Source organism: Meles meles, chromosome 13 (genome assembly GCF_922984935.1).
Source record: "Meles meles chromosome 13, mMelMel3.1 paternal haplotype, whole genome shotgun sequence".
Taxonomy (NCBI): domain Eukaryota; kingdom Metazoa; phylum Chordata; class Mammalia; order Carnivora; family Mustelidae; genus Meles; species Meles meles.
In genome coordinates this window covers 34,400,843-34,428,712 of record NC_060078.1, presented here as the reverse complement: position 1 = coordinate 34,428,712, position 27,870 = coordinate 34,400,843, and the positions used below count along the sequence as shown (strand labels likewise).

The 27,870-nt window shown below is 39.2% G+C and overlaps 1 protein-coding gene across 2 annotated transcripts in view; it reads right to left on the bottom strand.

Moving 5' to 3' along the window:
- VCL (vinculin) overlaps positions 1-27,870 on the bottom strand; it is a 115,855-nt gene that overhangs the window by 73,290 nt on the left and 14,695 nt on the right. For both annotated transcript variants that reach the window (XM_046026930.1, XM_046026931.1), the window contains exon 2: positions 2,562-2,632. In XM_046026930.1, coding sequence (XP_045882886.1) covers positions 2,562-2,632 — 71 coding nt within the window. The remainder of the gene's footprint in view (positions 1-2,561; positions 2,633-27,870) is intronic.

The following is a 27,870-nucleotide window of genomic DNA, read 5'->3' as shown; positions in this document are numbered from 1 at the left end:
CAATTACCAACAAATAAATAAATAAATACCAGAGTACGGGATTGGTGTCCTGGTTACCAAGAGCAATCAATGAAGTTTTATTTTTGTTTTAAAGTTACCTACTTTTTAAAAAATATTATCACAACCAAGACACTCTCCTTAATTTTTTTTTAAGTCCCCAAGGAAGCCTGTGAGAGCACATAGCATACTTCAGGGATATATCTCTGGGAATGAGCAGAAATGAGTTTCCTAAAGAAATTCTTTACCAAACGATATTCATAGACTTAAATGATAGGGCTGAAAGGAACTTTCTATAGGGTTATGTAGTTCAAATATCCACCTCATGTTGAAACCCTCTATACATTATCTGCCCACACCGTATACCTTCCAGGGGCTGAGGGGAAAAAGGTACAAGTTAGACCTGTGTTTCTAACATAACATAAATATAAGTTTAACTACAGTGTTTAATGATAGCATAGGACTCATCTTAATATTACCATGCTGATGAAATGGCATGTAAACAAAGTAGGCTCATATTGGTTAGAACTGGAAGAAACCTTGGAGGTTAATGAGTCCAATGAAGGCAAGTCAGACAAGATACTCCCACAAAATAGGCTCTACAAAACAAACAAACAAACAAAAACAAACAGATGCTCTGACCCCTTACTTCCTGACACATGAATATTTTGCAGAATTAACAGAAACACCGTTATGTAGAAGCACCCACTCAAGTAAGTTAGAAATAAGAAGACATCAATATGGGTGAAATTTTGCATCTGTTCAAAGAAAACAGAACATAAGGAAGATTAAAAATAAAGGAATACTTCTCACTTTATTTAAAATTGTGATATGTAACATACACACTGAAAATTGTATAAAACATATGTATAATACAAAGAATAAAACAACCACCTATATATAATTCAACACTTATATCAAGAAATACATTACCATTTTATTTATTTGTTTGTTTGTTTTTACATTATTATCATTTTAGAAGCCCCTGTGTGCCTCTCCCCAAGTATAACCCTCTGCCTTCCTCCCAGAAATACTACTATCCTGACTTCTGCAAGCATTATTTTCTTATCTTTATCATTTTATCACATAAGTAGGCATTCCTAAACAACACAGTTTATTTCTACATGTTTTTGCACTTTAAATAAATGGGACCTACCTACATATCTACCATTCATTTCTCTCAATTATTTTTGAGATTCATTCATTTTTTAATTAAATTTAATTGAAATTCATAACATAAAATTAACCATTTTTAATCCTTTTCATTACTGATTAGTATTCTAATTTGTAACTATACCATAATTGCTTTCTTCCATTCTACTATAAATAGGTCAGAGGGTTATCATGAGCAATGTTGATACCAGTATTTTCATATTTAGATCCTAGTGTACATGAGCATAAGTTTCTCTAAGAATTGCCTATTTTCTACTTTACTAACACCAAACTGTTGTCCAAAGAGGCTGCACCACTTTACATTCCAATCGGAGTGTATGAGAGTTCCATTGTTCCACATCATTATCAACAACTGATATTATCAGACTTCTTAATTTAGAGGTCCTAACACAATAATTTGCACGGCTCTGATGACAAATGAGATAGAGCACCTGTTCATCTTTTTTTGGCCATTTGGGTTTCCTCTCTTTTGAGGTACCTATTCAAATCCTTTGCCCTTCCTTTTTGTAACTGAATAGACTTACCTTACTCTAGACTTGTAGAGGTCCTACTTTTTGGGGTTTTTTGCATTATACATCAGACTTTACTTTTAATAGTATCTGACTGCCATAGAACAAAGCCATTGATCACAGACAACATAATCAAGAAGTTAACAAAGTTTTAACTAGTCAAAAGTTAGCAACTCTGCTTTTACTCAGGATAGGCCAAAACACCTGCAAATTGTTTGTAGGAGTTTGGGTGATATGTAAATATAACTTATATTTAAAATGCCACTGAAATACATTGCAATTAATTTTTTGAACTTTGTATCTATTGTTATTTCCTTATCTCCAAGCGAAGGTGTTTAGCATATTACCCAGATTCATTCCTGCTAAGGTCAGAATGTTTCTAAATCCTTCCCATTCCAGACAATGAAATTCAGTGCTCGCTTCGGCAGCACATATACCAGACAATGAAATTCAGAAGTCATAGTTTTATTAAAAATTATTATGTCAAAAATGCTTAACAGCAATGAATACAATCAACAGTAGGAAACCAGAGTGTTAAAAGATCAAAAGTCAAATGTCAATTGTAAATACTTAAAAAAAAAAAAAAGGCTTTTCCTGGAATCAGTTAATTTTCTTTTCTTTTTTTTTTAAAGATTTTATTTATTTATTTGACAGAGAGAGATCACAAGTAGATAGAGAGGCAGGCAGAGAGAGAGAGAGGGGGAAGCAGGCTCCCTGCTGAGCAGAGAGCCCGATTCGGGACTCGATCCCAGGACCCTGAGATCATGACCTGAGCCGAAGGCAGCGGCTTAACCCACTGAGCCACCCAGGCGCCCCAGTTAATTTTCTTTTCTAACGAGAGGATTATTCTGCTTAGCAAAAGAAGAATGTTTAATTACTCACTTAATAAATGCTGGTGGCATATCTCTCTTCAAAATTTGATCCTCAGTGGTTTGAACAGTCTCTTTTCCAACCTACAGGAGAAAAAAGATTCACAATTCAATAATAAATTCTCAGACTTCTAAAAACTATTACTTCAACATATTTGAAACATATACTTTACATATAATCTATCCTTGAAGTTTCTGGATTCAAAAAAAATTTCTGGATTTTTGAAATTATCAAGACTGTTCCCATATATGCTTCCACAATACACCTGGACAACAATATGAAGTACAAACATAATGTATTACCCCTTCTTCAGAACCATTCATTTGAAGGCATCCCTGAGCACAGTAAAAAAAAAAGAAAGAGAGAAATTGATCACTGAGGTTTATGTGTATATGTTTGACAAACTGCTATCTCTCTTTTTTTTTTAAGACTTTATTTTTAAATAATCTCTACACTCAGTGTGGGGCTCGAACTCACAACCCCAAGATCAAGAGTCATATGCTCTACTGACTGAGCCAGCCACCCCATTATTTTATCCCTAAAATAATGCATGAAGTACGTGAATCAAGCAAGGTAAGTAGGCCAAAATGTCTATACAGAAAAAAACAGATGTTACTGGAACTGAAAAAATATGAAGTATGATGCTGAAACTAGAAACCAAACATACGAAAATACACAACTTCACCAGTCATCTAATAAATTCAAACTAAAACAACATGATTTTTCCCCTAATTACAGAACAACTATAAAAAAACAATATATAATGCTGAATTCTACAATGGAATAGTTTTATACCTTTCTGGTGGAATTATAAACTGACATACTCTCTTTGGAAAAGCATTTGCTGGTATGAATTAAGAAATACAAAAAAAATCTAGGAATTCCCCTATAAGCAATAATACAAAATGTGGTAATAACAATATTTACAAAAATATTCACGATCACGTTAGTTATAAAAGCTAAAATGTTTTTAAGCAACTAACCCAACAATGAGGAACAGTTAAGCAAATTAAGATCTATCTTTAGGTAGTGTACTATAGGGCTATTAAAACAATGGTTATAAGGACTCAACACTACAGGAAGATGTTTATGACATTTTATTTCATTTAAAAGTTATAAAAAGAATAAATACAGAATGATTAAAACAAACCAAAAAAAACCTATATGCACGAAGTAAAACACAAAAAATACAAAACAAAATGTTAACAGTGGTTATAATGATGCTTAGGAAATTCTGTATCTGTATATCCTATATTCTAATTTCCTGAAATGAGAAGATACAATTTTTATAATTTAAAAAGTAATATTAAAATGTTACTTTAGGTTATTTAGATGCAATTATTCTCCATCTAATAGCTGTAGTAATTATGTCATTTCATATAAATCTTCCAAACAGTAATAGCTAAAAATGTAAAAATATATCAAAATACTAAAAGTCACACTACTAGATTTTGTTTATGTGCAGATGCACTTATTATACCACAAATAGTACATATACTCACTTTCTTCAAGATTATTCCTATGTAGGGCTTGGATGTCAATTTTTCTTTCACTACTGTTATATCACATATCCCAAAGTTCTCTTAAAAGAGGTTATGCTTGCATATAGTGAATGAGGAAATTCACTCATTTTATCAATATAAAGCTACGTAAAAGTGCTAAATCACAAGTATAAACCATAGTATAATGCAGAAATCTGTGAAAATTTTTAAAATCCGGAATGGAAAGTATCTCCATCCTACTATTTAACCATTTAACTTTCGATTGAGTTTAAAGGAGAAAAATCCCTAAGTGCACAGTAAATCAGCTAAAGAAAAATAATACAATTAACTATTCTCCCAGAAAACAAGTCATGCATAAGTTAATGAATACAAGTTTTTTTCTCTCAAGTTAAAAGCTCAGAAAAAAGCAAAACACATATATCACTGAGTAATAGCCAGTACTTTTGTAGACAATAGGCTGTCTGTATCATAATAAAAGCCTTTCAAATCAGCAGCTGGTTCTCTAGAGTTTCTCAGATCAAAACATGACAGAATATTTCCAGATGTATTGTTCACTACATTTTGCAACTAAAATCAACCGTTCAAAAAGCTGTGGGCCATGATCTCCCAAAGTAAAAAATGAAGTTCAGCAAAAAAGTCACTGGTTCATACTAAGTATAAAGGGCCTAAAAGGACATTCACATTTAGACACATGGAGATTTCTTTTATTTGACACACACATAGACAGAGAGAACAAGGGAGGAAGAGCAGTTAGTTCCTCTTATATCTCCTTTAAGAAGCATTTGGTAATTCAGCATTATTAAACATCAACTGAGTACAACGTAAGCCAGGCACTGTTCTAGCACTGTTCTAGGTATAGCAGGGAGTAAAAATAAGTCTCCTGCCTTCATGGAACTTAAATTCCAGTAGTAGCTACAGAGTACTCAAGTAAATAAATAAGCCAACAAAAGCATCCCAGATAAGGGCAATGCCGTAGAGAGTATGGGGTAGGGTAGAGGGAGCCTACTTCAGAAAGAGTAGATAAAGAAGGGACCTCTCTGAGGAAGTAACACTGGAGTTAAGGCCCTGAAGCTGAGACGAAACCATTCATGCCAGAGCTGGGAAAGAACACTCCAGAGGGAGAAACAAGAAAATGACCCTAGGGCAGGACAGTCTGAGTATATTCAAGGATGTGGAAGGAGGCCAGAGTGGCTAAAGCTCAGTGAGGGGAGAAGGTGTGGGGATAGGGTTGGATAAGAAGGCAAGTACCAGATCACAAAGAGCCCTTTAAGTCAAGTTAAGATCTGTGGAATCTTTTCCAAACAAGTAAGAAGCAGGAGTACTAAACAGGAGATTGACATGATCTGATTTTCTTTTTAAAAAGTCATTTTGCCTGTTATGTGGCAAAGGGATCTTGTGGGCAAGGGGAGGCATAGTGACCAGTTAGGAGGCTACTGCGGTCATCCAGGGGAGAGAAGGCAGTGCCTTAAAACAAGACATGAAAGTGGAAATGGAGAATTCGTTCTTTTGGAGGAAGAAGTAATAGGACGTGCACTTAGACTGGGAGGTACAGTGGAAGGGGAGTAGACTGAGGGGGGAAAATCGGGAATGACTTCTAGATCAATTAAGTGAAAGGTCTTTGAAGGCGGCAATGCTAGAAGACTGATAGATGGCTAAGATTTATCATCAAAAAATAAAACAATCATGAATAAACCCCCAAAAAACCCATTAAAACATTTTTGCAAATGGCCAATATTCTGACCCCAGGGGAGGTAATTACTAAAGAATGAGTTTTATTTAATTATTTTATGTCTCTATTTTTAAGGGTTGGGGTAGGTGGGGAAAGAAAAATAGATAATAAAAATTTACCCAGAGGCGGGCACCTGGGTGGATCAGTCAGTTATGCATCTGCCTTGGGCTCAGGTCATGATTTCAGGCTCCTGGAACTGAGCCCCAAGTAGGACTCCCTGCTCAGCAGGGAGTCCTGCTTGTCCCTCCCCCTTTTTCTCGAATAAATAAATAAAATCTTTAAAAAAAAATTTCAAGGCCACTTATCCAGAAGCTATTTTTAAGTATTTAAGTGACAGACACTGTTCTAAGCTGCATTCATTTTGTGGTGATATCCACAATCACTGCAATCTTCATACACTCAGTCCAGAATTAAGTTAGGTACAATGAATACATGATCCCATTTTTAAGGCACAACACATAAAGCATGACTATGTAGAACGAATGCCATTTCCCTCGAGGAATTGATTTTTAGCAATGCTGTCCAATGCAAACTTTAAGACAGAAATGTTCTATTTAAATTATCTTACCCAATACAGTAACCATTAACCACATGTGGCTACTGAGCATTTGAAATATGGCTAGCACACCTGAAGAACTAAGTTATTACTTTTTTTTTTAATTTATTTATTTGACAGACAGAGATCACAAATAGGCAGAGAGGCAGGCAGAGAGAGAGGAGGAAGCAGGCTCCCCGCTGAGCAGAGAGCCCAATGCGGGGCTCGATCCCAGGACCCCGGGATCATGACCTGAGCCGAAGGCAGAGGCTTAACCCACTGAGCCACCCAGGTGCCCCATAAGTTATTACTTTTAATTCAATTTTAATTAATTTTAATTTTTTTAATTAAGATTTTTTTTTTCTCATAGCATTTTAGGTTCGTAACAAAATTGAGGGGAAGGTGCAGAGATTTCCCAAACATTCCCTGCTCCATACAATAAGAGCCTCCCCCATGAACATCCCCTGCCAGAGTACATTTGTTACTAGCAATAAACCTACCATTGATTACATCATAATCACCCAAAACGCATAGTTTACATGACAGTTCATTTGGTATGGTACATTCTATGGGTTTGACAAATCCATAAGAATATGTATCCATCATTATGGTATCCAAAAGGAACCATGCCAATAATCTTTGTGCTCTGGCTATTCATGCCTCCCAGCCCCCAGATCCCGGGCAACCACTGACCTTTTTCACTGTCTCCACAGTTTTCACCTTTCCCGGAATGTCATATAGTCAGAATATCCAGTATGTATACCTTACAGATCAGCTTCTTTCAAATAATTGTAATTTAAATTGCCACACGGGGCTAGTAGTTACTAGATTGCACAAGTCAGGTCTGTGGGACTTTCACTGTATCCTAAAACATGGCCTTCCTGCCTCCAGACTTCCTTCTTCTAATTCACTCTTCACACAGCTCCTGGATTAACTTTCATTTCGACCTTTGCTATGTGTTCTCTTCACAGAATAAAGGAGCCAGCTCCTCCTGGAAAGGCAGAGGTTGCCAGATGGAGAAGAGAAGGATCAGACAGCCTAAGCAGAAAGGAGAAAGCATGCAAAGGCTCAGAAGTGTTTGAGCACATGGTTGACTAGACAGGAAAAACAGGCTGTTGCACCTCAGCAAAAGAAATGAGGCTAGAAAGGAAAGCTCCAGTCACCCTGGGAAGGGCTTTGTATGCCCAGCAAAGGCAGAGAGGATTATGTGACTTAACCTGCCTATTTATTCAAAGGTTGTCATCCTCGGGGCTCCGGGGTGGCTCAGTGGGTTAAAGCCTCTGCCTTCGACTCAGGTCATGATCCCAGGGTCCTCGGGTCGAGTCCCACATCGGGCTCTCTGCTCCTCAGGGAGCCTGCTTCCTCCTCTCTCTCTCTGCCTGCCTCTCTGCCTGCTTATGCTCTCTGTCTCTCAAATAAATAAAATCTTAAAAAAAAAAAAAAAAAAAAAGGTTGTCATCCTCTCTTCAAGATCTTTCCAAGTTGTTCTATCACTAAATGATCAACTCAAGAATTCCAAAGAAGCCAGTTCCTGAAGATATGCAGGACCAGAAAGACATCTTCTGTTTGTGATCAACTGGCAAAGTCTATCTAGGAAAGCCAAGACAAAGCTGGACATTTTTAAGCCATCAACCAGGAAATGACAGGAAATGCACTTTTCTCCTCCTTCCCCACACTATCTAAACAGAAATAGTTTTTTCAGCACAAATAAAAAGAGCAGAACAATTAAGAAGGGGATTAATTCACAAAATGCTCTTTTAACTAGCAGGAATCTTCATGGCTTGTAGAAAAACCTACTCCTGGAGGTCAGCCTTAGAATGGGAAGCGTATGATTCATAATACAGGCTAAACTTTGCAAACAAGCAGGTCAGTAATAATTTTTAAGATTTTATGTATTTATTTTAAAGATAGAGAGAGAGACAGAACATAAGCAGGGGGAAGAGCAGAGGGAGAGGGACCAAGCAGACTCTGCGCTGACCACAGAGCCTGACTCGGGCTCAACCTCATGACCCAAGATCACAGCCCTGAAATCATGACCCTGAGAACTGAAATCAAGAGTCCCATGCCTAACCAACTGAACCACCCAGACTCCCCTGATCAGGAATAATCTTAACAAACGCTTCTCAAACCTGTACTGCGCCAGTCACCCATACACTTGACTAGTGCAAGACAAATGTTTTTGTTACATGCATGTTAAGAACACATTTGGTGATTTGGTTTCCAGTTCCAGCTTGGCTAATAATGGTAATGTGACCTCAAATAAATCATATAATTACATATTTCTTCTAAGCTATGTGATCTCTTTAGGTATCTCCTTACTTGTCTACTGTAGGTTGGCCAAACTCCCTTTTAACTCTGACAAAGGAAATTTACCTTTATCTTTTCTACCTTAAGTCCTCATTAAGACCTCAAATTCTTTTTAGGAACAAGGCAAGGTATGGAATGATTAACAAATGCAAAATTTAAAAGCTCTCACTACCTATACATTTTATCTATACACTTTATGATTGTGAGATTAAAGGAGATGCCTGATTTTTTTAACCTTAAATCTTATTATAAAGACCCATAGTTAGAGGCACCTGGGTGGCTCAGTGGGTTAAGGCCTCTGCTTTCAGCTCAGGTCATGATCCCGGGGTCCTGAGATCAAGCCCCGCATCGGGTTCTCTGCTCAGTGGGGAGCCTGCTTCCCCCTCTCTCTCTGCCTGCCTCTCTGCCTACTTGTGATCTCTGTCTGTCAAATAAATAAATAAAATCTTAAAAATAAATAAATAAATGTTGAAAAAAAAGACCCATAGTTAAAGGGTTAAAAAAAAAAAAGGCAAAGAAAAGAATGACAAATAGTCTTAGTTCTAGTTTAAGTTCTCAGCAGGTTTCCCAGATCAGCATTTAAAAACAACCCTTTTGAAGTAATCTAACTTTATAGTAAATACATTTTATTACTTCCAAGCTTTATTCCATTGCTAAAATTAAGATTTGTTGGTTCTATTCACTGCTAAAACTATTTCTCTTTTAATTTTTTTCTCCAGAGAATTGCCTCTAAGTCTTGAGGCCCAATTCCGCCCAATTCAATCAACAGGCTGTAAGTGCCAACTATGTGTCCGCTAGGTGGTGGGAAGAGAATGAGATAAGAAATAAAGCATCCTTAGACAGATAAACTGAAATAATGGCAGTGAATGAGTAAGAGGCCTAGGGGCAATTTTTACCGTGCTTGGCAGGAAGCCCTGTTTCTTTTGAAGAGCTCTCACTTTGTTCAGTAGTTAATTTAAATATCTTTTGTTCAATAGGTGACTTTAGTTCAAAATTCCTTGTGAGAGGCCTTTTGTCTTCTACTGTTGTTATTATTACTCCTTTTATCACAATCTACTCAATTTAGTTCAGTAATGTAGAGAGATTTGGTTTCTTTCCAGCAAAAAGAAAAAAAAAAAAGAGCTTGGCTGGTTCAAGTCATTACCCAGACTAAAAAAAATATGTTAATGCAGATGTCACCCTTACGTAAACTAAGAAAACAGGAAGACAAAACACATCAGGGAGGACTTGGGTTACAGATTTGTACAGTATAAGCGTATAGAAAGGAGAACATCTATAGAACATCACATTTAAAGGAAGCAGGGAGATGTTAATCAACACAAGTTTCTAATGTATTTGGACAAGAAGATGCAAATGATGAAAATGTAAGCCTAATGTACAGTTAAAGTTATAGTAGGCCAACTATGGAGCTAAATGACGGAAACCAACTGGTTGGGACCTGACAAGGGAATGTTACATCCATCTGCCTATACTTAGTTTGGTAGGATGCCTGGGTGGTTCAGTGGGTTAAGCCTCTGCCTTCAGCTCAGGTCATGATCTCAGGGTCCTAGGATTGAGCCCTGCATTGGGTTCTCTGCTCAACAGGGAGCCTGCTTCCCCCTCTCTCTCTGCCTGCCTCTCTGCCTACTTGTGATCTCTGTCTATTAAATAAATAAATAAAATCTTTAAAAAAAAAAAAGTCTTATACTTAGTTTGGTTCAAATCACTGTTTCTACAGTGTAATTAATAGGCTGATCAATCCATTATACTGAATGGCTATTACGATACACAGCTGTGTCCAGTACCACATCTGGGTAATACAAGGACAATGATAACATACGTGTCCACCGTCAGCAACATTTTTGGTTGTTTTCCTGCAGTGGAGATGGACTTGGGATTCATCCACCCCCACGGTACCTTTTGCATCATTCACAGATGATGTTTAAAAAGCTGTATATCCAGAAAAACTAGGACTCTCTAACCTACTCTGGTTTCCAACTCATTCACTTACTCAAGAACTTATTGAGTACTTCCTATGTGGCAGGAACAACACTGTGTACAACACTGTGTATGATGGCAATACACAAATAAATGAGACTCAATCCTTGCCTTTCACAGACAGACAAGACAAATGCTTAAACGAATCATTGTAACGCAGTGTAATGTGTCCTCTAATAGAGTTACATCCAAGCTTCAGCTCTGCGTCAGTGAGGCAGGAGAGGTTTCACAGAGAAAAAGAACTCTAGAAAGGCGGATAAGAGTTCTCCAAGAGTTATAGGATTTGGGGAAGAAAGGATAGCTTCCCAGTATGGCCAGTTCGGGGAACACAGATCCACAGGGAGGAAGTATAGAGAGGATGAGAAGTTGGAGAGGCAGAAAGGGACATTAGGGAGGGCCTACGGGGATTTAGACTTTATTCTGTAAGTAGTGGGAAATTATTTAATAGTTCTAAGCAAAAGACATTATTAGGTTTCCATCTCAATAAGAAAAATACAGCAGCAAAAATGAACCAAATATTTAAAAAAACTATAATGACAAGTTGGTGCATTAGTTCATTTATTTGATCAAATATTTATATAACATACAATGTGCCTGGTATTATAGACAGTAGTGAAGAAAAGACATGTGGCCCCTGACCTCGTAGAGCTTACAGTCTTCATGAAAGATAAACTACAGATGAACTAAGGTATGGATGGATATGAAGGGAGACTTAAGAGGTACACCTACATGACACTCCATGTGGAGAGTAAGGGAGAAATTTAGAATGACTCCCAGCTCAAATGACTCCTGACTCAAATAGACTTGGGAGTAGAGATAATATAGGAAGAGCAAACCACATTTGAGAGGGAAACTCATTAGGACCCATGGGGTGTTTAGATGGAGATAAGCAAATGTTCCATAAGCAACTGAAGAGATGGTTCCTCCGTTGACCTGCCTGGGCTGAAGAAACAGATTGCAGCTGGTGGAAGAGTAAGTTGGTGAAAAGAGCTGAGAAGGAAATGTTTGAGAGCCATGTGCGAGGAATGGCAGAATAATGCCATGAAAGCCAAAGGAATCGAGTTTCAAGGATGTGAGAGACAAGTTATCAGTGTCAACTGCCAGAGTTAATGGTTTCTAGTATAATCAGAGAGTTGTGCAACCATTACCACAATCAATTTTTGAACATTTTCATCAATCCATCAAGAAACCCATTAGAAGTCACTCCTTTTATCCCCAACCCTTCTCCAACCCCATCTAGCTGTAGGCAATCAGTAATTTACTTTCTGTCTCTACAGATTTGCCTATCTTTGATACAAATAAAATCACTATAAGACCTTTAGTGACTGGCTTCTTTCATGTTGGAACATGTATCAGTACTTCGTTGCTTTTTATTGACAAATAATTGCTTTTTATTAACAAATGTGGCTATACCACGTTTTGCTTATCATTCATCAATTGGTGGACATTTGGATGATTTCCACTTTCTGGATCTTATGAATAAAGCTGCTATGAACATTAGTTTACTTTTTTTTTTTTGTGGATGTTTGTTTTCATTTCTCTTGGATCTACATCTAGGGAGAGAACTGCTGGATCACATGGTAACTCTATGTTTAAACTCTTGAGGAACTGTCAGAATGTCGTCCAAAGAGGCAGTACCATTGAACAGTCCCACCAGCAACAGTCATGTGTGAGGGTTCCAATTTCTCCACATCCTCGGCAATACTATTATCTGGCTTTTTTATCATAGCCATCCTAGTGCAGTGGTGTCTCATTGTGGTTTTGACTTGAATATACCTGATGGCTAATGATACTGAACATCTTCCTATGCGCCTATTAACCATTTATATACCTTCTTCAGAAAAATGTTTATTTAGATCCTTTATCCATACCTTAATAACAATTTTAGTTCTGTGTCTTTTGCAAATACTTTCACCTAGTCTATGAGTTGTCTTCACTCTCCTGATGGTGTCTTCTGTAGCACAAAAATTTTTAATTTTGATGAAATTCAACTTACCTATTTTTTAGAGGGGGTGGCTTGTGCTTTTAGTTTAGTATCTAAGAAGGCTTTGCATCATCAAGGTCATGAATATCTACTCCTATATTTTATTCTAAGAATTTTATAGCTCTTACATTTTTAGGTCCACAGTCCATTTGAAGTTTATTTTTATGTATGCTGTAAGGAAAGGGTTACTACTTTGTTTAAATAGGAGAAAATCAAGCATGTTGATAGGCTGAAGGAAAGGAAGCAGGAAACGAGGCACTGATTATGAAGCAAGGTCTCTGAAGAGGCAGGGAAAGAACCTGGAGAACAAGTAGAGAGACTAACATTTACCAGGAGGAAATCACTTCTTCCTTGGAGACAAGAGGGATGGTGAGGTAAATGAATAAAACAGAGATATTAACTGTGCTGTGGGGTCTATGAGCTGTATCTTCTTGGGAATTTACAAAACACTAATTTAAGGATCTAACATAATCTTCAGTCAGGAAATGTTTAATTTTATTTAATCCACCACTTTCCAAATTCTTTATTTCTTTTTTTTTTTAAGATTGATTTATTTATTTATTTGACAGACAGAGATCACAAGTAGGCAGAGAGACAGGCAGAGAGAGAGGAGGAAGCAGGTTCCCTGTTGAGCAGAGAGTCCAATGCGAGATGCAAAGCGGGGCTTGATCTCAGGAAACCTGGGATCATGACCTGAGCTGAAGGCAGAGGCTTTAACCCACTGAGCCACCCAGGCACCCTATTTCTTAATACCTACTAACCTATGATGGAATTTGGATTTGGAGGATATACTTAGGGAGACAGTGATCTAGACCACGAGTTGCAAGCTAGTGGCCTTTGTGCAGAATTTGGACCAAGGGTAATTTTTGTTTTGGCCACATTTTTTTTTTTTAAATCAAGAAATTTCATATGGATAAAAAGTCCTGACATCTCTCAAAATATCAAAAGATTTGGCCATATCAGATCACATTTCAGCAAAAAAAAACAATCTGCTAGGACCCAAATGTCCCCTATAGGATGTAAACTCTCTGTGTCCTTCCCTATAATCTTAACATTCAGACATTTTCACTCATTTATATCACTTCCTGGTCCCTGTGGGTATTTGGGTTTATCATTTCTACACTAGGCAACCCTCTCAGTGTCTATACAGAGTGAAAATTCCTGAAGCCACTCTTAGAAATTCCTTATCCACGTCCTCTAAATATTTTCTCTTATAAAAGTGCTCTTCTTGTGAGAGCTATGAGAGAAAGACCAAGGGAAGCATTTACGTCAGGAATGACAAAATGGCAGGGTATGGGCCAGGTGCAATCCACAGACCTGTTTCGTTTGACCAGTGTTTTTTTAAATGAAAACTTCACATTAAAAAGAAATATAGGGGCACCTGGATGGCTCAGTCAGTTAAGCATCTGCCTGCAACTCAGGTCATGATCCCAGAGTCCTGGGATGGAGCCCCATGTCCAGATCCCTGCTCAGCAGGGAGCCTGCTTCTCCCTCTCCTCCCAGCTTGTACTCTCTCTCACTATTTGTCACTATATCTTTCTCTCTCAAGTAGATAAATAAAATCTTTAAAAAATAAAAAGAAATACAGATTTCTAGATTTTTTATTGGCTATCAGGAAGATCCAGTAACACGAGGCTCTGTTTCCATATGGTAGCAATAAGCTGGAGATAATAGCAGTTTTCTCCAATCTTGTATTTTTCTTCAGGTCTTGTATTTTTCAGGTTACCACAGTCTCTGTCACTCCCCAGTGTCCTCTTGGTCGTCTGATTTACACATTTACCTATCTGACTGTGTTAGTGCCACCTAATTTAACAAAAACATTCAGTTCTTAATTAGCACAATGCATGAGGCAAGATTCCCAACATCATGAGTGTCATGGGAAATTCTACTTATGCCTCAGCTATCTCCCTAATGAAATACCCCACTCTCCCCTAAATACATATCCACATCAAAATAACAACAACAAAAAAAGGACTGGAAGGAAGCACAACACAGAAAGTAGAATTTTAGATAATCTCTATTTTCTTCTTAATCTTTTTCTGTACTTTCCAGATTTTTAAAAATAGGCTATGGGGGTGCCTGGGTAGCACAGTCAGTTGAGCAGCTGACTCTTAGCTTCAGATAGGGTTGTGAGATTAAGCCCTGCAACGGGCACACTCCACCTAGAGTCTTCTCTCTTCTCCCTCTCTAAAATAAATCTTTTTTCCCTTCTCTCCTCCCACTCATGGTTGCTTTCTCTCTCTCCCTCTCTAAAATAAATCTTTTTTCAAAATGACTACACAATGCTTTCATAATCAGAAAAATATAAACTAAATTTCCAAAATGGGTCAACAATATTCTTGGTAAGTAAGAATCTATAAAGTAATAAGAAATCACCAGTGCCTAAAAGGTTCAAATTTTGACCAACTGCCAAAAACTGAATTTACATGTGCATCAATGAAAACACAATCCCATGAGATAAACAGTAGATGAACCATGTCAGTGGCAAGTTCTAGTATCCAGCAAGCTTATTTGTTACAACATACTTTCCTTAGAACTAGTGTTAAGTTGTCTTGGCAGCAGCTGTTAATGGTAACCCAACGTAAGACTGACTGTATCAACTAAGACTAGATAAATGTTAGCAGGGCAGCCTGCTCACCAGATTCCTATTTATGGAGATGCTACAGGCAGGCTTCCAATTTGCAAATACCATACTTCGTTCTCTCCCTCAACTCCGGATTCTTCTACTTCACAATTACTTACACTTGTGCTCTGCATGGCCACTAATTTAATAATAAACCACGTCATCAGCACTGGGAACTTCTTCCCAACACCACTTTCTCCCGAGCCCTCTCAAGTGACAAAATATGCTCCTTCCATTTCACAGAAAATTTCAGAGTTAAAAAGAATCTGGGGGGCACCTCGGTGGCTCAGTCAGTTAAGCGTCTGCCTTCAGCTCAGGTCATGATCCTAGGGTCCTGGGATCAAGCCTGGTGTTAGGCTGTCTGCCCAGTGGGGAGTCTGCTTCTCCCTCTTACTCTCCCTCTGTGCTCTCTCTCTCTCTCAAATAAATAAAATCTTAAAAAAAAAAAAAAGAATGTGGCAGTCTAATCCAAATGCATCACACCAGAAAGGAGGCTCAAAGAGTTAAATTCTCTAAGACAGTTGCAGAACTTGAATGTGAATCCAAGACTCTTGACTCCATTTCCCATGTTTTTAGGTACTTCCTAACTTGTGAGCAAGACATTAAATGACAAATATTCCCATACCCATTTCTAGCATACCAAATCCTACTTAAAGCGATTTCTATTTTGTTTTGAAACGTACAGAAGCAAATACTACATCACACAAAGTTTCGCCTATTCTTACCCTTTAGTCCTACATTTAGGAAAAGGAAAGTAAGCAATAATTATGAAAAAATAAAAGGGTTGTTTTTCATTCAATCTGCTTTAGTTTTTCTAATTTTTTTAGTTATTAAAAAGATTAGTTAAACCAGAACTCAGTAGTAGTCACGCTGGTCTTATAATTAAATAACTATTGCATAGTCGTAAATACTGATGGGGAGGAAAAGATCATCCCATGACCTGAATGGATCTTCAGCAGATGCTTCATGTAAAGAACAAATTCCATTGGGGTAGGGTCTAGATTGTTCTTTCCTCATAGCCATGATACACAGTGACAGACAAAGTGCTCAAAAAATAGTGTCAACTAGGGACTCCGGGGTAGCTCAGTCTGTTAAGTGACCAGTTCTTGATTTTGGCTCAGGTCACAATCACAGTGTCCTGGGATCCAGCCCTGCATCTGGCTCCACGCTCCTCAGGAGTCTGCTTGTCCTTTTCCCTCTCCCTCTGTCCCCCACCGACAATGTACAGGCATGTACGATATCTCTCTCTTGCTCTCTCTCAAATAAATAAAATATTTTTTAAAAATTTTTAAAAGTGCCAACAAAAACAAAACAAAATTAACATTTAATTCTACCATTTTCATATCTGCCCACATACACTCTTTATGCCATTCTAATTCCTTCTATTTCTGCACAATAAACTCAGGAAGATCTACATTCTTTTATTTTTTTTTTTAAAGATTTTATTTATTTATTTGACAGAGAGAAATCACAACTAGGCAGAGAGGCAGGCAGAGAGAGTGAGAGGGAAGCAGGCTCCCCGCCAAGCAGAGAGCCCGACGCGGGGCTCGATCCCAGGACCCTGAGATCATGACCCGAGCCGAAGGCAGCAGCCTAAACCACTGAGCCACCCAGGCGCCCCATTTTTTTTTTTTTAATTTTAACTTTTTATTGTAACTCATGTATTTCGTAGAAACAGGAATATAGTGGACAGGTGCTGTTCCTGCTGCCCCGCAGGCTGTGCCAAGTGTGCCCAGGGCTGTGTTTGCAAAGGGGCGTCAGACAAGTGCAGCTGCTGTGCCTGATCCCGAGGAGCCCATTCCCGATGTAAATAGATCCACATGTACAAGTCTACAGGTTTCAAAACATTTTTTTCTTACTACATTCTTTTATTTTCATTCAATCCTCAATACACTTACAAACTCATCCTCTATTAAAGGGACTAGCTGGCTCCTTTAAAAAAAAAAATCATGGATGAAATCACGAAAAAAAGAAAGCTAACTACTGCCAAGGAAAATTAGGTCGACTCTACCACCTGTCCTATATGCCTCATACACGATTATAAGGAAATAATGCATAAGAATGTGCTTTGTACATCATCAAAGTGTTATATAGGCTGTCTCTGAGCTATAAATGTTTAGTCTCTCAAAGCATCCCAAAGGCCCCACCAGCATCAAAACAGTCTCCATTTTCTTCTTACTGCTCTCTAACCAAATCCGCTTTTCTCAAAGAACTACTGTTCCACAGAATTTAAAATATACTTTTTTTTGTTTTTTCTGCTTTAACAGCCAGAATTGCAAATACATTTTTTCCTAACAGTTTTAGTTCACAAATATGCAGAATTTCAATAACAATGTAGCTTTTCCAGATAAGTCTGGGTGTGTCGCTACCATGTGTAACTTTGTCCCTATGGAAAAATAACTCCAACCCAATTAGATAAATTTTCAAAATACAACCCATTTTTATGTAGGGAAAACTGGGGACCTACTGGAAGGTAACATGGAGCTGTGGGAAAGGTACTGGGGCTTTGGAATGAATCTCTCCTCCTCCTCTGCTATTATTAATACTGTCCCTGGGCAAGTAACTTAATCTCTTTGAGTCTCTTTGAGTCTCAGTCTCCTAACCAGTAAAACGGGAAAAGCAAAGCCTCTCTCGGGGCTAAAGAATGTAATACCTATGTAAATATACCTAATACATACGTATCTTCCAAAGCCTGGAAGATAATAGGTACTAAATAAATATAAGTCCCTTCTTCCCCTCTGTCGTTGTGGTATTCGTTTGTGACTTCTGTTTTGTTTTTTAAAAAGTTTTTTTGTGGGGTGCCTGGGTGGCTCAGTGGGTTAAGTCTCTGCCTTTGGCTCAGGTCATGATCTCAGGGTCCTGGGATCAAACCCCACATCGGGCTCTCTGCTCAGCAGGGAGCCTGCTTCCCCCACTTCTCTCTCTCTGCCTGCCTTTCTGCCTACTTGTGATATCTATCAAATAAATAAATAAAATCTTTACAAAGTTTTTTTTTCATTGAGCACATGCTGTAAGTTAGGAGCTCTTCATTACCTCACTAAATCTTTATAACAACATAAATATATCTATAAACGTAAAATCTTTATAACAACAACCCTATGAGTTAGGTACCTTTTACAATCTAGTTTTACAGATGACGAACAGAGGCACAGAGAGGTTCCCTGATTTGTCTAAACTTACTTGATGGTGTTGACTTCAACATACACACTCTCTAATTCTAAACCACTCTACTGTGTATGCGTGTGGGTTGTTTTTTTGTTTTTTTGTTTTTTTAATGAGGGAGAGGGATCCAATGATGTGTAATGTTTCCTATTGTTATACTGCATGATTCTGTAACTCTACGAAGCTCTCAGTTGGCAAGGACAAGAAAACCTTCAGGCTCACAACGGGCAAATATAAACCATCAAGCTGCAGTCTAATCAAACCATACCCAATTGTTCTGGTTTCCCTTCCCAGAAGCTGGAAGGTTTCCATAGGCAGGACGGGTTAGACTCACTAGGCAGCAGCTGCTTCAGCTCCATAACTGTTACTGGCTTAGGAACCATTAACTGAGTCAACATGGCCTCCATTCATTTTTAAAACTGAACCAGGACTGACAAATAACAAAGCTTTTTACTTTTTTTTTTTTTTTAAAGACTGGTTTATTTATTTAGAGAGTGCACATGAGCAGGGGAAGAGGAGCAGGGGGATAAATGGGCAGAGGGACAAGGAGAAAATCTCGGGCTCTGCACTGAGCACAGAGCCCGATGAGAGGCTCAATGTCACAATCCTAAGACCACAACCTAAGCCGAAATCAAGAGTTAGACACCAAACCACCTGAACCACCCAGGTGCCCGGTCTTTCACTTTTCTTTTTTTTTTTTTTAAATTACAGGTGTGGTCAAAATTTGAAATAGTAACCCAATGGCAAAAGTCTTTAAGTCTCTTTACTCATGTTGGAAGCCATCCTGCTTGCTAACTGGAGATCATTCAGAGTCACTTCTACAGTTTAGAAATTAAATTTGGCTCCAGGCAGTAATAGACACTCTGACCTAAATTAGGGCCAGAAGCAAAATTACTCTGTTTCTCCACTCCAGCCACAAACACATTTCTCACAAACAGCCAGAACTGGAAATCCAATGTTTCAAAGCATTCACAAGGCAAGTGGTTAAGGCTGCCGATTTAAAATGCCCATAGAAAAGGGCTGTTTCATGGTACCCACACTAAACAAACCCCCACCGTTTTACCTGCAGGCTTTTGTTTTTCATATTTTTACCTCTTCTTCTCAATGATTATAAACATAGTCAGTGTGACTACATATGGGCTGAGCAGGACTCAATTCTAAACTTGCTGAAAAGTAAAATAAGAGCACAGACCAAACTGGCCAAGATGTTACGACAAAAAAAAAGTTGTCAACCAGCCCCAGCAATAGTGTTTGTGCCTCTGGCAGACTGTATTTCATCACTGCTCCTCATACAACATGAATAGATTAGACACAGCCTCAGTTTAATCAGAAGACTTCTGCAGGAATATTAAGTTTATTTCCTTTCGTTTCACTTGCTTACTAACACAAAAGATCAGTACTACAACCTACCTATTGAATAGCCTCCACAGATAAGTAAACCCTTTGGTAAGTTCTGGCTCTACCATCTTAGATAACTTATGTCCAGTTGGGCAAAAGGAAGAAACACAATTAGTCAGAATTGAAAGAATTACACTATCATGGGGGACCATTCATCTATTTTTTTTATTGTTAATGTTTTAAGCAAAGTATTAAAAGTCAATGCTAGCAAAGCACCTATACACTTAACTACAATCCTTTTATCTTCAGTCGCCACTAAATATTAAGTTCACTCCTAATGATTCATTACAGAACAACAGAAGTCTATATTGGTTCATAATTGGAAAACTTCCCAAATTGAATTTATGTGGAAAATAAAACAGCAGAGAATCCCTGGAGATCAACAATGTATAAGGTTATCACTGTTGAATTTGAAGTTAACGTGTGAATTCCTACCTTAGCAGGCAAGTTTCCATAAGCCTAGCAATCAAATATATTTGTGTTGGGGCAAATGGATGGCTCCATTGGTTAAGTGTCTGCCTTCGGCTCAGGTTATAATCCTGGGGTCCTGGGACAGAACCCCAGATCAGGCTCCCTGCACAGCAGGGAGTCTGACTCTGCCTCTGTCCCTCCCCCTCTGCTGGTATTCTCTCTCGCTCTCAAATAAATTAATAAAATCTTATTAAAAAAAAAAAGAGAGAGATTCTCTTTCTCCCTCTCCCCCTGCCCCCTCCCCTTCTCTCTCAAAAAAACACAATGTATATTTAGGACAAATCCAAGTTCTCCGTAGGGTATACATCATCGATTGCTAGGTAGATACTGTGTAGGTAAACTCACCATGAATTTTTCTATACAGCTGAAGCCATCAAAAATATTACATGGTGGTGCTGTATTTTCTTTTTTTTTTTTTCATAATAGACATAAACTAGAGATGTTAAAGGCACCTCTTGTGTCCTGACATTTTTAGATTAATTTATTCTTTAATTTATGTCCTGAGAATTCTATGTGGAAGGCCATGTGTAGGTGACACAAAGATGCAGTTAAGGAGTTTATGGCCTGGAAGAGCATCAGCACTACACGAATGCCAACAGGGAGATCGAACTTAGCACCACCAGGGGTAAGTGGACAGACAGTACAAGCAGTTGAGATTAGGGCAGTCTTCGGTATTTGATCTGAGCCTTAAAGCATGGATATAATTTCTGGAGGGAAGAAGATATCTTAGATGGAAGAAAATGCAATATATGCAAAGAAACATAACTGAGAGGGGCGCCTGGGTGGCTCAGTCATTAAGTGGCTGCCTTCGGTTCAGGTCATGATCCCGGGGTCCAGGGATCAAGCCCCACATCCGGCTCCCTGCTCGGCGGGAAGCCTGGTTCTCCCTCTCCCACGCCCCCTGCTTGTGTTCCCTCTCTCACTATGTCTCTCTCTGTCAAATAAATAAATAAAATCTTTAAGAAAGAAAGAAAGAGAGAGAGCAAGCGAGCGAGGGAGGGAGAGGGGGAGGAAGAGAAAAAAGAAACAGAACTGAGAAGGACTTGAATTTGCTCATGAAATGCCAAGCAGCCTCACTGGGCTAGCATAGGCTTTGAGGGAGGGACACTATGGTGAGGTAGGACCAGCAATGGATTCTGATTTTGACTTTTCCACTGTTCAAGATACCTTCTTCAGACACCCTGTTGATCATGTCTGAGAATACAATTTCTCATTTTTAAAATGATAGCCCTCAAGAGCTAGAATAAGGAGATTAGATTAATTTAGAAGACAACTGGAGGAGGTACAAGCTTCTGAGCAAGAAAAGTGTTGAGATCAGAGCTGTACTTAGATTTACTAAGTACACTGGCAGTAATGGATGGGAGTGAGAGACTAGAAGGTAACTATCAAAGAGGGGTACTATTAAAGCCTAATCTAGACTGGTAGCTTTGAGGGAGGAGAAGAAGAAAAAAGACATGGAAGGAAAGATCAACAGAACACTACTGGGGAAAAAAAGAAAAGAAAAGAACAAGAAAAATAAAAGAAAAAAAGAAGAGGTTATCTGGCAAACATAACAAAAGGAGTTGATTTCTGGACAAGGGGGAAGATGGGGTTTTTGCATTCTCATCCCTCAGTCCCATCAATACGTGACCACCATAGACTGAGGAATTTGCCTGTGTATGGAAACTTCAGAACAAACAACCCAAGTTGGAGCTGCAGTTCAAAGACAAAAGTTTTCTGGTACAATTCAGGTAAAATGCAACATTCAAATTTCCATGTTAGAGATGCAGTAGAGAGCTTTAGAGATGATGTTTATTATTTATGGCTCCTTGTTCTCCAGAGACTTTTCAGCAGCCTTCTCAAATTAGGAAACAGTATTCGTCTGCGGTATATAGATACATCGTTGCACTCAGAATTTTAAAAAATCACTCTGCTGACTGTGACTTGGAACATATATCTATTTTTTTCTCCCTCTGACAGAGAAAAAACTCCAGTGCTGCAAAAACAACTGATTTAGCATTACACTATCTCCCAAGTGCAAGTAATCCCACTGTATGAGAGTACTGCATGCCTTCCGGGTCTCATATTGTAAGGTGGGTGAGGTTGGAGGGACGACATAAGTAGCTCTAATTCATGACAGCATCTGATAGGAAACACAGGCAAGCCTTAAAGAGAGATTACTTTCCACTGAGCAGCCTGGAAAGGGCTTCATGGAGAAAGTGACATCCACATTTAACAAGAGAGAAAGGGTGATTCCAAGCACTGAGAACAGTGCAAACAGAAGAAAAAGATGTAGGAAAATACTGGATTTATCTTTTTACTTCAAAAGTGATACAAGTTCATTGTTAAGAGAAAAACATGAGGGGCGCCTGGGTGGCTCAGTGGATTAAGCTGCTGCCTTCGGCTCAGGTCATGATCTCGGGGTCCTGGGATCGAGCCCCATATGGGGCTCTCTGCTCCGCAGGGAGCCTGCTTCCTCCTCTCTCTCTGCCTGCCTCTCTGCCTACTTGTGATCTCTCTCTCTGTCAAATAAATAAATAAAATCTTTAAAAAAAAAAAAAAAAGAGAAAAACATGAATTATGGTAAGAGAAAAATATGTACCCTCAAATCCCACTACTCAATCCCACCATATTTAGTGTATGTTCTTCCACATACAGGAGAATACAAAATGGGATCATTCGAAATATATACCCCCACTGTTTTTTGCCTAACATCCATGTCAACCTGGAATACATACTGGAGTGATTAAAAACCCCTGGCAGGGGCACCTGGCTGGCTCAGTTGGTTAAGTGGCTGCCTTCAGCTCAGGTCCTGGGATCGAACCCCGCATCGGGCTCTCTGCTTGGCAGGAAGCCTGCTTCTCCCTTTCCCACTCCCCCCGCTTGTGTTCCCTCTCTCTGTGTGTCTCTTTCTATCAAAAAATAAATAAAATCTTTAAAAACCCCTGGCGTACCTGAGTTCAAGGCCAAAGTATAGTCCCTTCTTTAGAGCTCTCACTTCAACTTGATCTTTTTCTGTTTTCTTCCAAGATGTCTACAGGTAGATCCATGCTACTAGCCACTGTATTTATTTTTCTTTCTTCCATATGAAATCAAAAAGATATGGGTATGATGAATTTAATAAAATGATTCTTTTTTTTAAATATTTTATTTATTTACTTGACAGAGATCACAAGTAAGCAGAGAGGCAGGCAGAGAGAGAGAGGAGGAAGCAGACTCCCTGCAGAGCAGAGAGCTCGATGCGGGGCTTGATCCCAGGACCCTGAGATCATGACCTGAGCTGAAGGCAGCAGCTTCACCCACTGAGCCACCCAGGAGCCCCAATAAAATAATTCTTAAAATCATTTTGTTTTACTGGTACATTTCTGAAATCGAGAATACTATGAATTCAACTGTAAAGTAATAAAGCGCCTCTCTAGAATTTGCCCCCCTCTTTCTCTGTTTGCAGTTCCCCAGTGCTTGAAGGCAGCCCTCACTATCTCTTGGATGGACAGCTCTCCAACAATGTGTGTCTCACTCTCCAACCTATCTTTCTCACAACTACCAGGGTGATCTTTACCAAACCCAAAACTGTCCATGTTATACCACAATTTAAAATCCTTCCATTGCTGGGGTGCCTGGGTGGCTCAGTTGGTTTAACGGCCGGCTCTTGATTTTGGCTCAAAGTCATGATCTCAGGGTTGTGGGGTTGGGCCTCCTGTTGGCTCCAAACAGGGCATGGAGTCTGCTTAAGATTCTCTCTCTCCCGGGGCGCCTGGGTGGCTCAGTGGATTGAGCCGCTGCCTTCGGCTCAGGTCATGATCTCAGGGTCCTGGGATCGAGCCCCGCATCGGGTTCTCTGCTCCGCAGGGAGCCTGCTTCCTCCTCTCTCTCTGCCTGCCTCTCTGCCTACTTATGATCTCTCTCTCTGTCAAATAAATAAATAAAATCTTTAAAAAAAGAAAAAAGATACTCTCTCTCCCACTCCCTCTGCCTTTCCTCCCCTTCCCTCATAAATTTTATATATATATATATATATATATATATATATATTCTTCCATTGACTAATATCCAGTGCTTGGAATGGTCCGCTTCTAGAAATTACCCTACAAATATACCGGCACAGGCATAAAATGACCCAACTGTGTCATTCATTGCCACAGTCAGAAATAGCAAAAGATTGCAAATAACCTAATCTCCTTCCATAAGGACCTAGTTACATAAATTATGTTACAATCATCAATGGAGTATTATGTAACTGTCAAAAGACTCAATATGCATTGATAAAAAAGTGTTCTCCAAAGTATGTTAAGGGGAAAAAAAGAAAATCAAGGAACAGGTACAGTAGGTCACCATTCGTATAAAAGGGGAAAACCTATCACCTGAATATGCATAAGCCATCTCTAGAAGCATACCCAAGACATTGGGTTTCCTATGTTCCTTGGTTACCTAAGAGGAGGGAACCTATTAATTTCCTAATGAAATAGTGGCTGGAGTTCAAGGGTGGGAGAGAGACTATTTACTAAAGCCCCTGCCGAAACTTTTAAATTTAGAACCAGGTGGGGGCGCCTGGTGGTTTAGTCAACATACCGTTGGCTCGGGTCCTCGGATGGAGCCCTGCATTAGGGTCCCTGCATCTCACTCTCCTTCTGCCTGTCCCCTCCTGCTCCCCTGCTCATGCGTGCATACACATTCTCTCTCTCTCTCTCAAATAAATAAACAAATATAAGGGGCGCCTGGGTGGCTCAGTGGGTTAAAGCCTCTGCCTTCCGCCCAGGTCGTGATCTCAGGGTCCTGGGATCGAGCCCCACATCAGGCTCTCTGCTCCTCGGGGAGCCTGCTTCCTCCTCTCTCTGCCTGCCTCTCTGCCTCATTGTGATTTCTCTCTGTCAAATAAATAAAATATTTTTTAAAAAAATAAAATAAAATAAATAAATAAATATAAAATCTTTTTTAAAAGTTTTGAACCAGGTGAATTTTTTACTTACTCAAAAATTAAAGTTGGGTTTTTTTTCTGATTGGTTAATATGGCACATAAGTCCCTTCCCAAACTGGCACAAATCTACCTTAGTAGTCTCTTTACTAAAGCTGCCCTACTCCCTCACTGCTCATTACACTCCTGCCCTGCACAGAAGGATTTCCCAGTTTTCTCTGGCTGGCAAACTTCATGTTTCAAATACCGGCTCTCTAAGACAGAATGAACTTCCTCTCCTGTCTTCCTGACATTTTGTGCAAAAGGCCCTTTGGCCTGATTTGGTTACATGTTTGCTCCCTGGCATCACTGGCTGGGTTCACAGTCTTACCTGACTCCATGAGAACATTCTACCCCTTAGGGACAAAGTCTAGGCCTCAGGGCAATAAAAAAAAAAATGATGAAATAGCAGGATTATTCATAGTAGCAAAAAAAAAGGAACCCAAGTGTCCATCAGTGGATGAATGCATAAGCAAAATGTAGTACATACGTACAATGGAATATTACTTAGCCTTCAAAAGGATGGAATTTTTTTTTTAAAGATTTTATTTATTTATTTGACAGACAGAGATCACAAGTAGGCAGAGAGACAGGGAGAGAGAGATGCGGGTGGGGGGAGCAGGTCCACTGCTGAGCAGAGAGCCCAATGCGGGGCTCCATCCCAGGACCCTGGGATCATGACCTGAGCCAAAGGCAGAGGCTTTAACCCACTGAGCCACCCAGGTGCCCCAAGGACAGAAATTCTGATATAAGCTACAACATGGATGAACCTTGAAGACACTATACTAAGTAAAAATAGACCAGTGATGGGGTGCCTGGGTGGCTCAGTCATTGGGCGTCTGCCTTTGGCTCCACTCAGGATCCCAGCGTCCTGGGATCGGGCTCCACGTCAGGCTCCCTGCTCGGTGGGAGCCGGCTCCTCCCTCTCCCACTCCCCCTGCTTGTGTTCCTGTTCTTGCTGTCTCTCTCTCTCTCTGTCAAATAAATAAATAAATAAAAATGTTTTAAAAATAGGCCAGTCACAAAAGGACAAATACTGTATGATTCTACTTATATGAGTTACCTAGACAAGTCGAGCTCAAAGTGATAGAAAGTAGAATTGCAGCTGTCAGAGATTAAGAAATGGGGTAAGGATTTAATGGGTGCAGAGCTTCAGTCGGGGCTCTAGAGGCAGAAGGCACTAATGGTGACACAACAATGTGAGTGTACGTGATGTCACAGAACTGCACACTTAAAAACAGTTAAAATGGTAACTTCCATGTTATATATAATTCTACCGCAACAAAAAAAATTAAAGAAGGGGCACCTGGGTGACACAGTCAGTTAAGCATCTGACTTTGGCTCAGGTAGTGATCTTGGGGTCCTGGGATCAAGCCCTGTGTCCAGCTCCGTGCTCGGTGGGGAGTCTGCTTATCCCTCTGCCCCTCCCCCTGCTGGTGCACACTCTCTCTTTCTCTCAAGTAAATAAATAATATCTTTAAAAATGTTAAAGAAAATAATCAGAGACTTCTACAGCCTCAAGACAGTAATATTATCCTGACATTTCTTCAGACTTTTTAAAGATTTTATTTATTTATGACAGAGAGAGATAGTGAGAAAGGGAACACAAGCACAAGGGAGCTGGAGAGGGAGAAGCAGGCTCCCCGCTGAGCAGAGAGCCCGATGTGGGGCTCGATCCCAGGACCCTGGGATCATGACCTAAGCCGAAGGGAGATGCCCAACGACTGAGCCATCCAGGCGCCCCTTCTTCAGATTTCAAAAGTACCTTTCTATTCTCATCCCGGTATTAGCTCTTACAGACTCTATGCTCCAACATATTTTTTTACCAAACCAAAAAAAAAAAAAAAAAAGAGAGAGAGAGAGAATACAATCTTTTTTAAAATGTTTGATTAAAGAATGAGAGACTACCAGAACTGCAAGCAGATTTTGAAAAACATACAAATAGTTCTAGAAGTAAAAAATACAGTCATTTAAATTTAAAACACAGTAGATTGATTAAATTTTACATTAGACACAGCTGTATGAGAATTAGCAAACTGGAAGAGCTGAAGAAATTACCAAATGGAAAATATAAATTGAGAAAAGATATGAAGGACAGAGTGAGAAAGTACCTTTTTCCAACTAGAGTTCCCAAAGGAGAATAAAATGAGGGAAGAGGTAAACATTCAAAGAGATAATAGCTAGTAATTTTCAAAGATTAATTAAAAGAAATCAATCCTCAAAAATCAGGGAGCCCCAAAAAATCCTAAGAAAGATAAATAAGGTGTTAAAACCTCCAGAGAAAAAAGTCATAATGTACAGCAAAACAACAATTAGACCAATGACTGATATGAATGCAAAAACACTGGAATAATATTTTCAAAGTGCTGGAAAAAAATTACTATCAGCCCTGATTTGTTGATCTAATGAGATTATCTTTCAAAAAAGAAGACAAAAGATATTTTAGACAAATAGAAACTTAAGAGTGTGGACAGCCCAAAGATCCCATTAAAGACACTATTGTAGGGTGCCTGGATGGCTCAGTGGTTTAGGCCGCTGCCTTCAGCTCAGGTCATGATCTCAGGGTCCTGGGATCGAGTCCCACATCGGGCTCTCTGCTCGGCAGGGAGCCTGCTTCCCTCTCACTCTCTCTGCCTGCCTCTCTGCCTACTTGTGATCTCTCTCTGTCAAATAAATAAATAAAATCTTTAAAAAAAAAAAAAA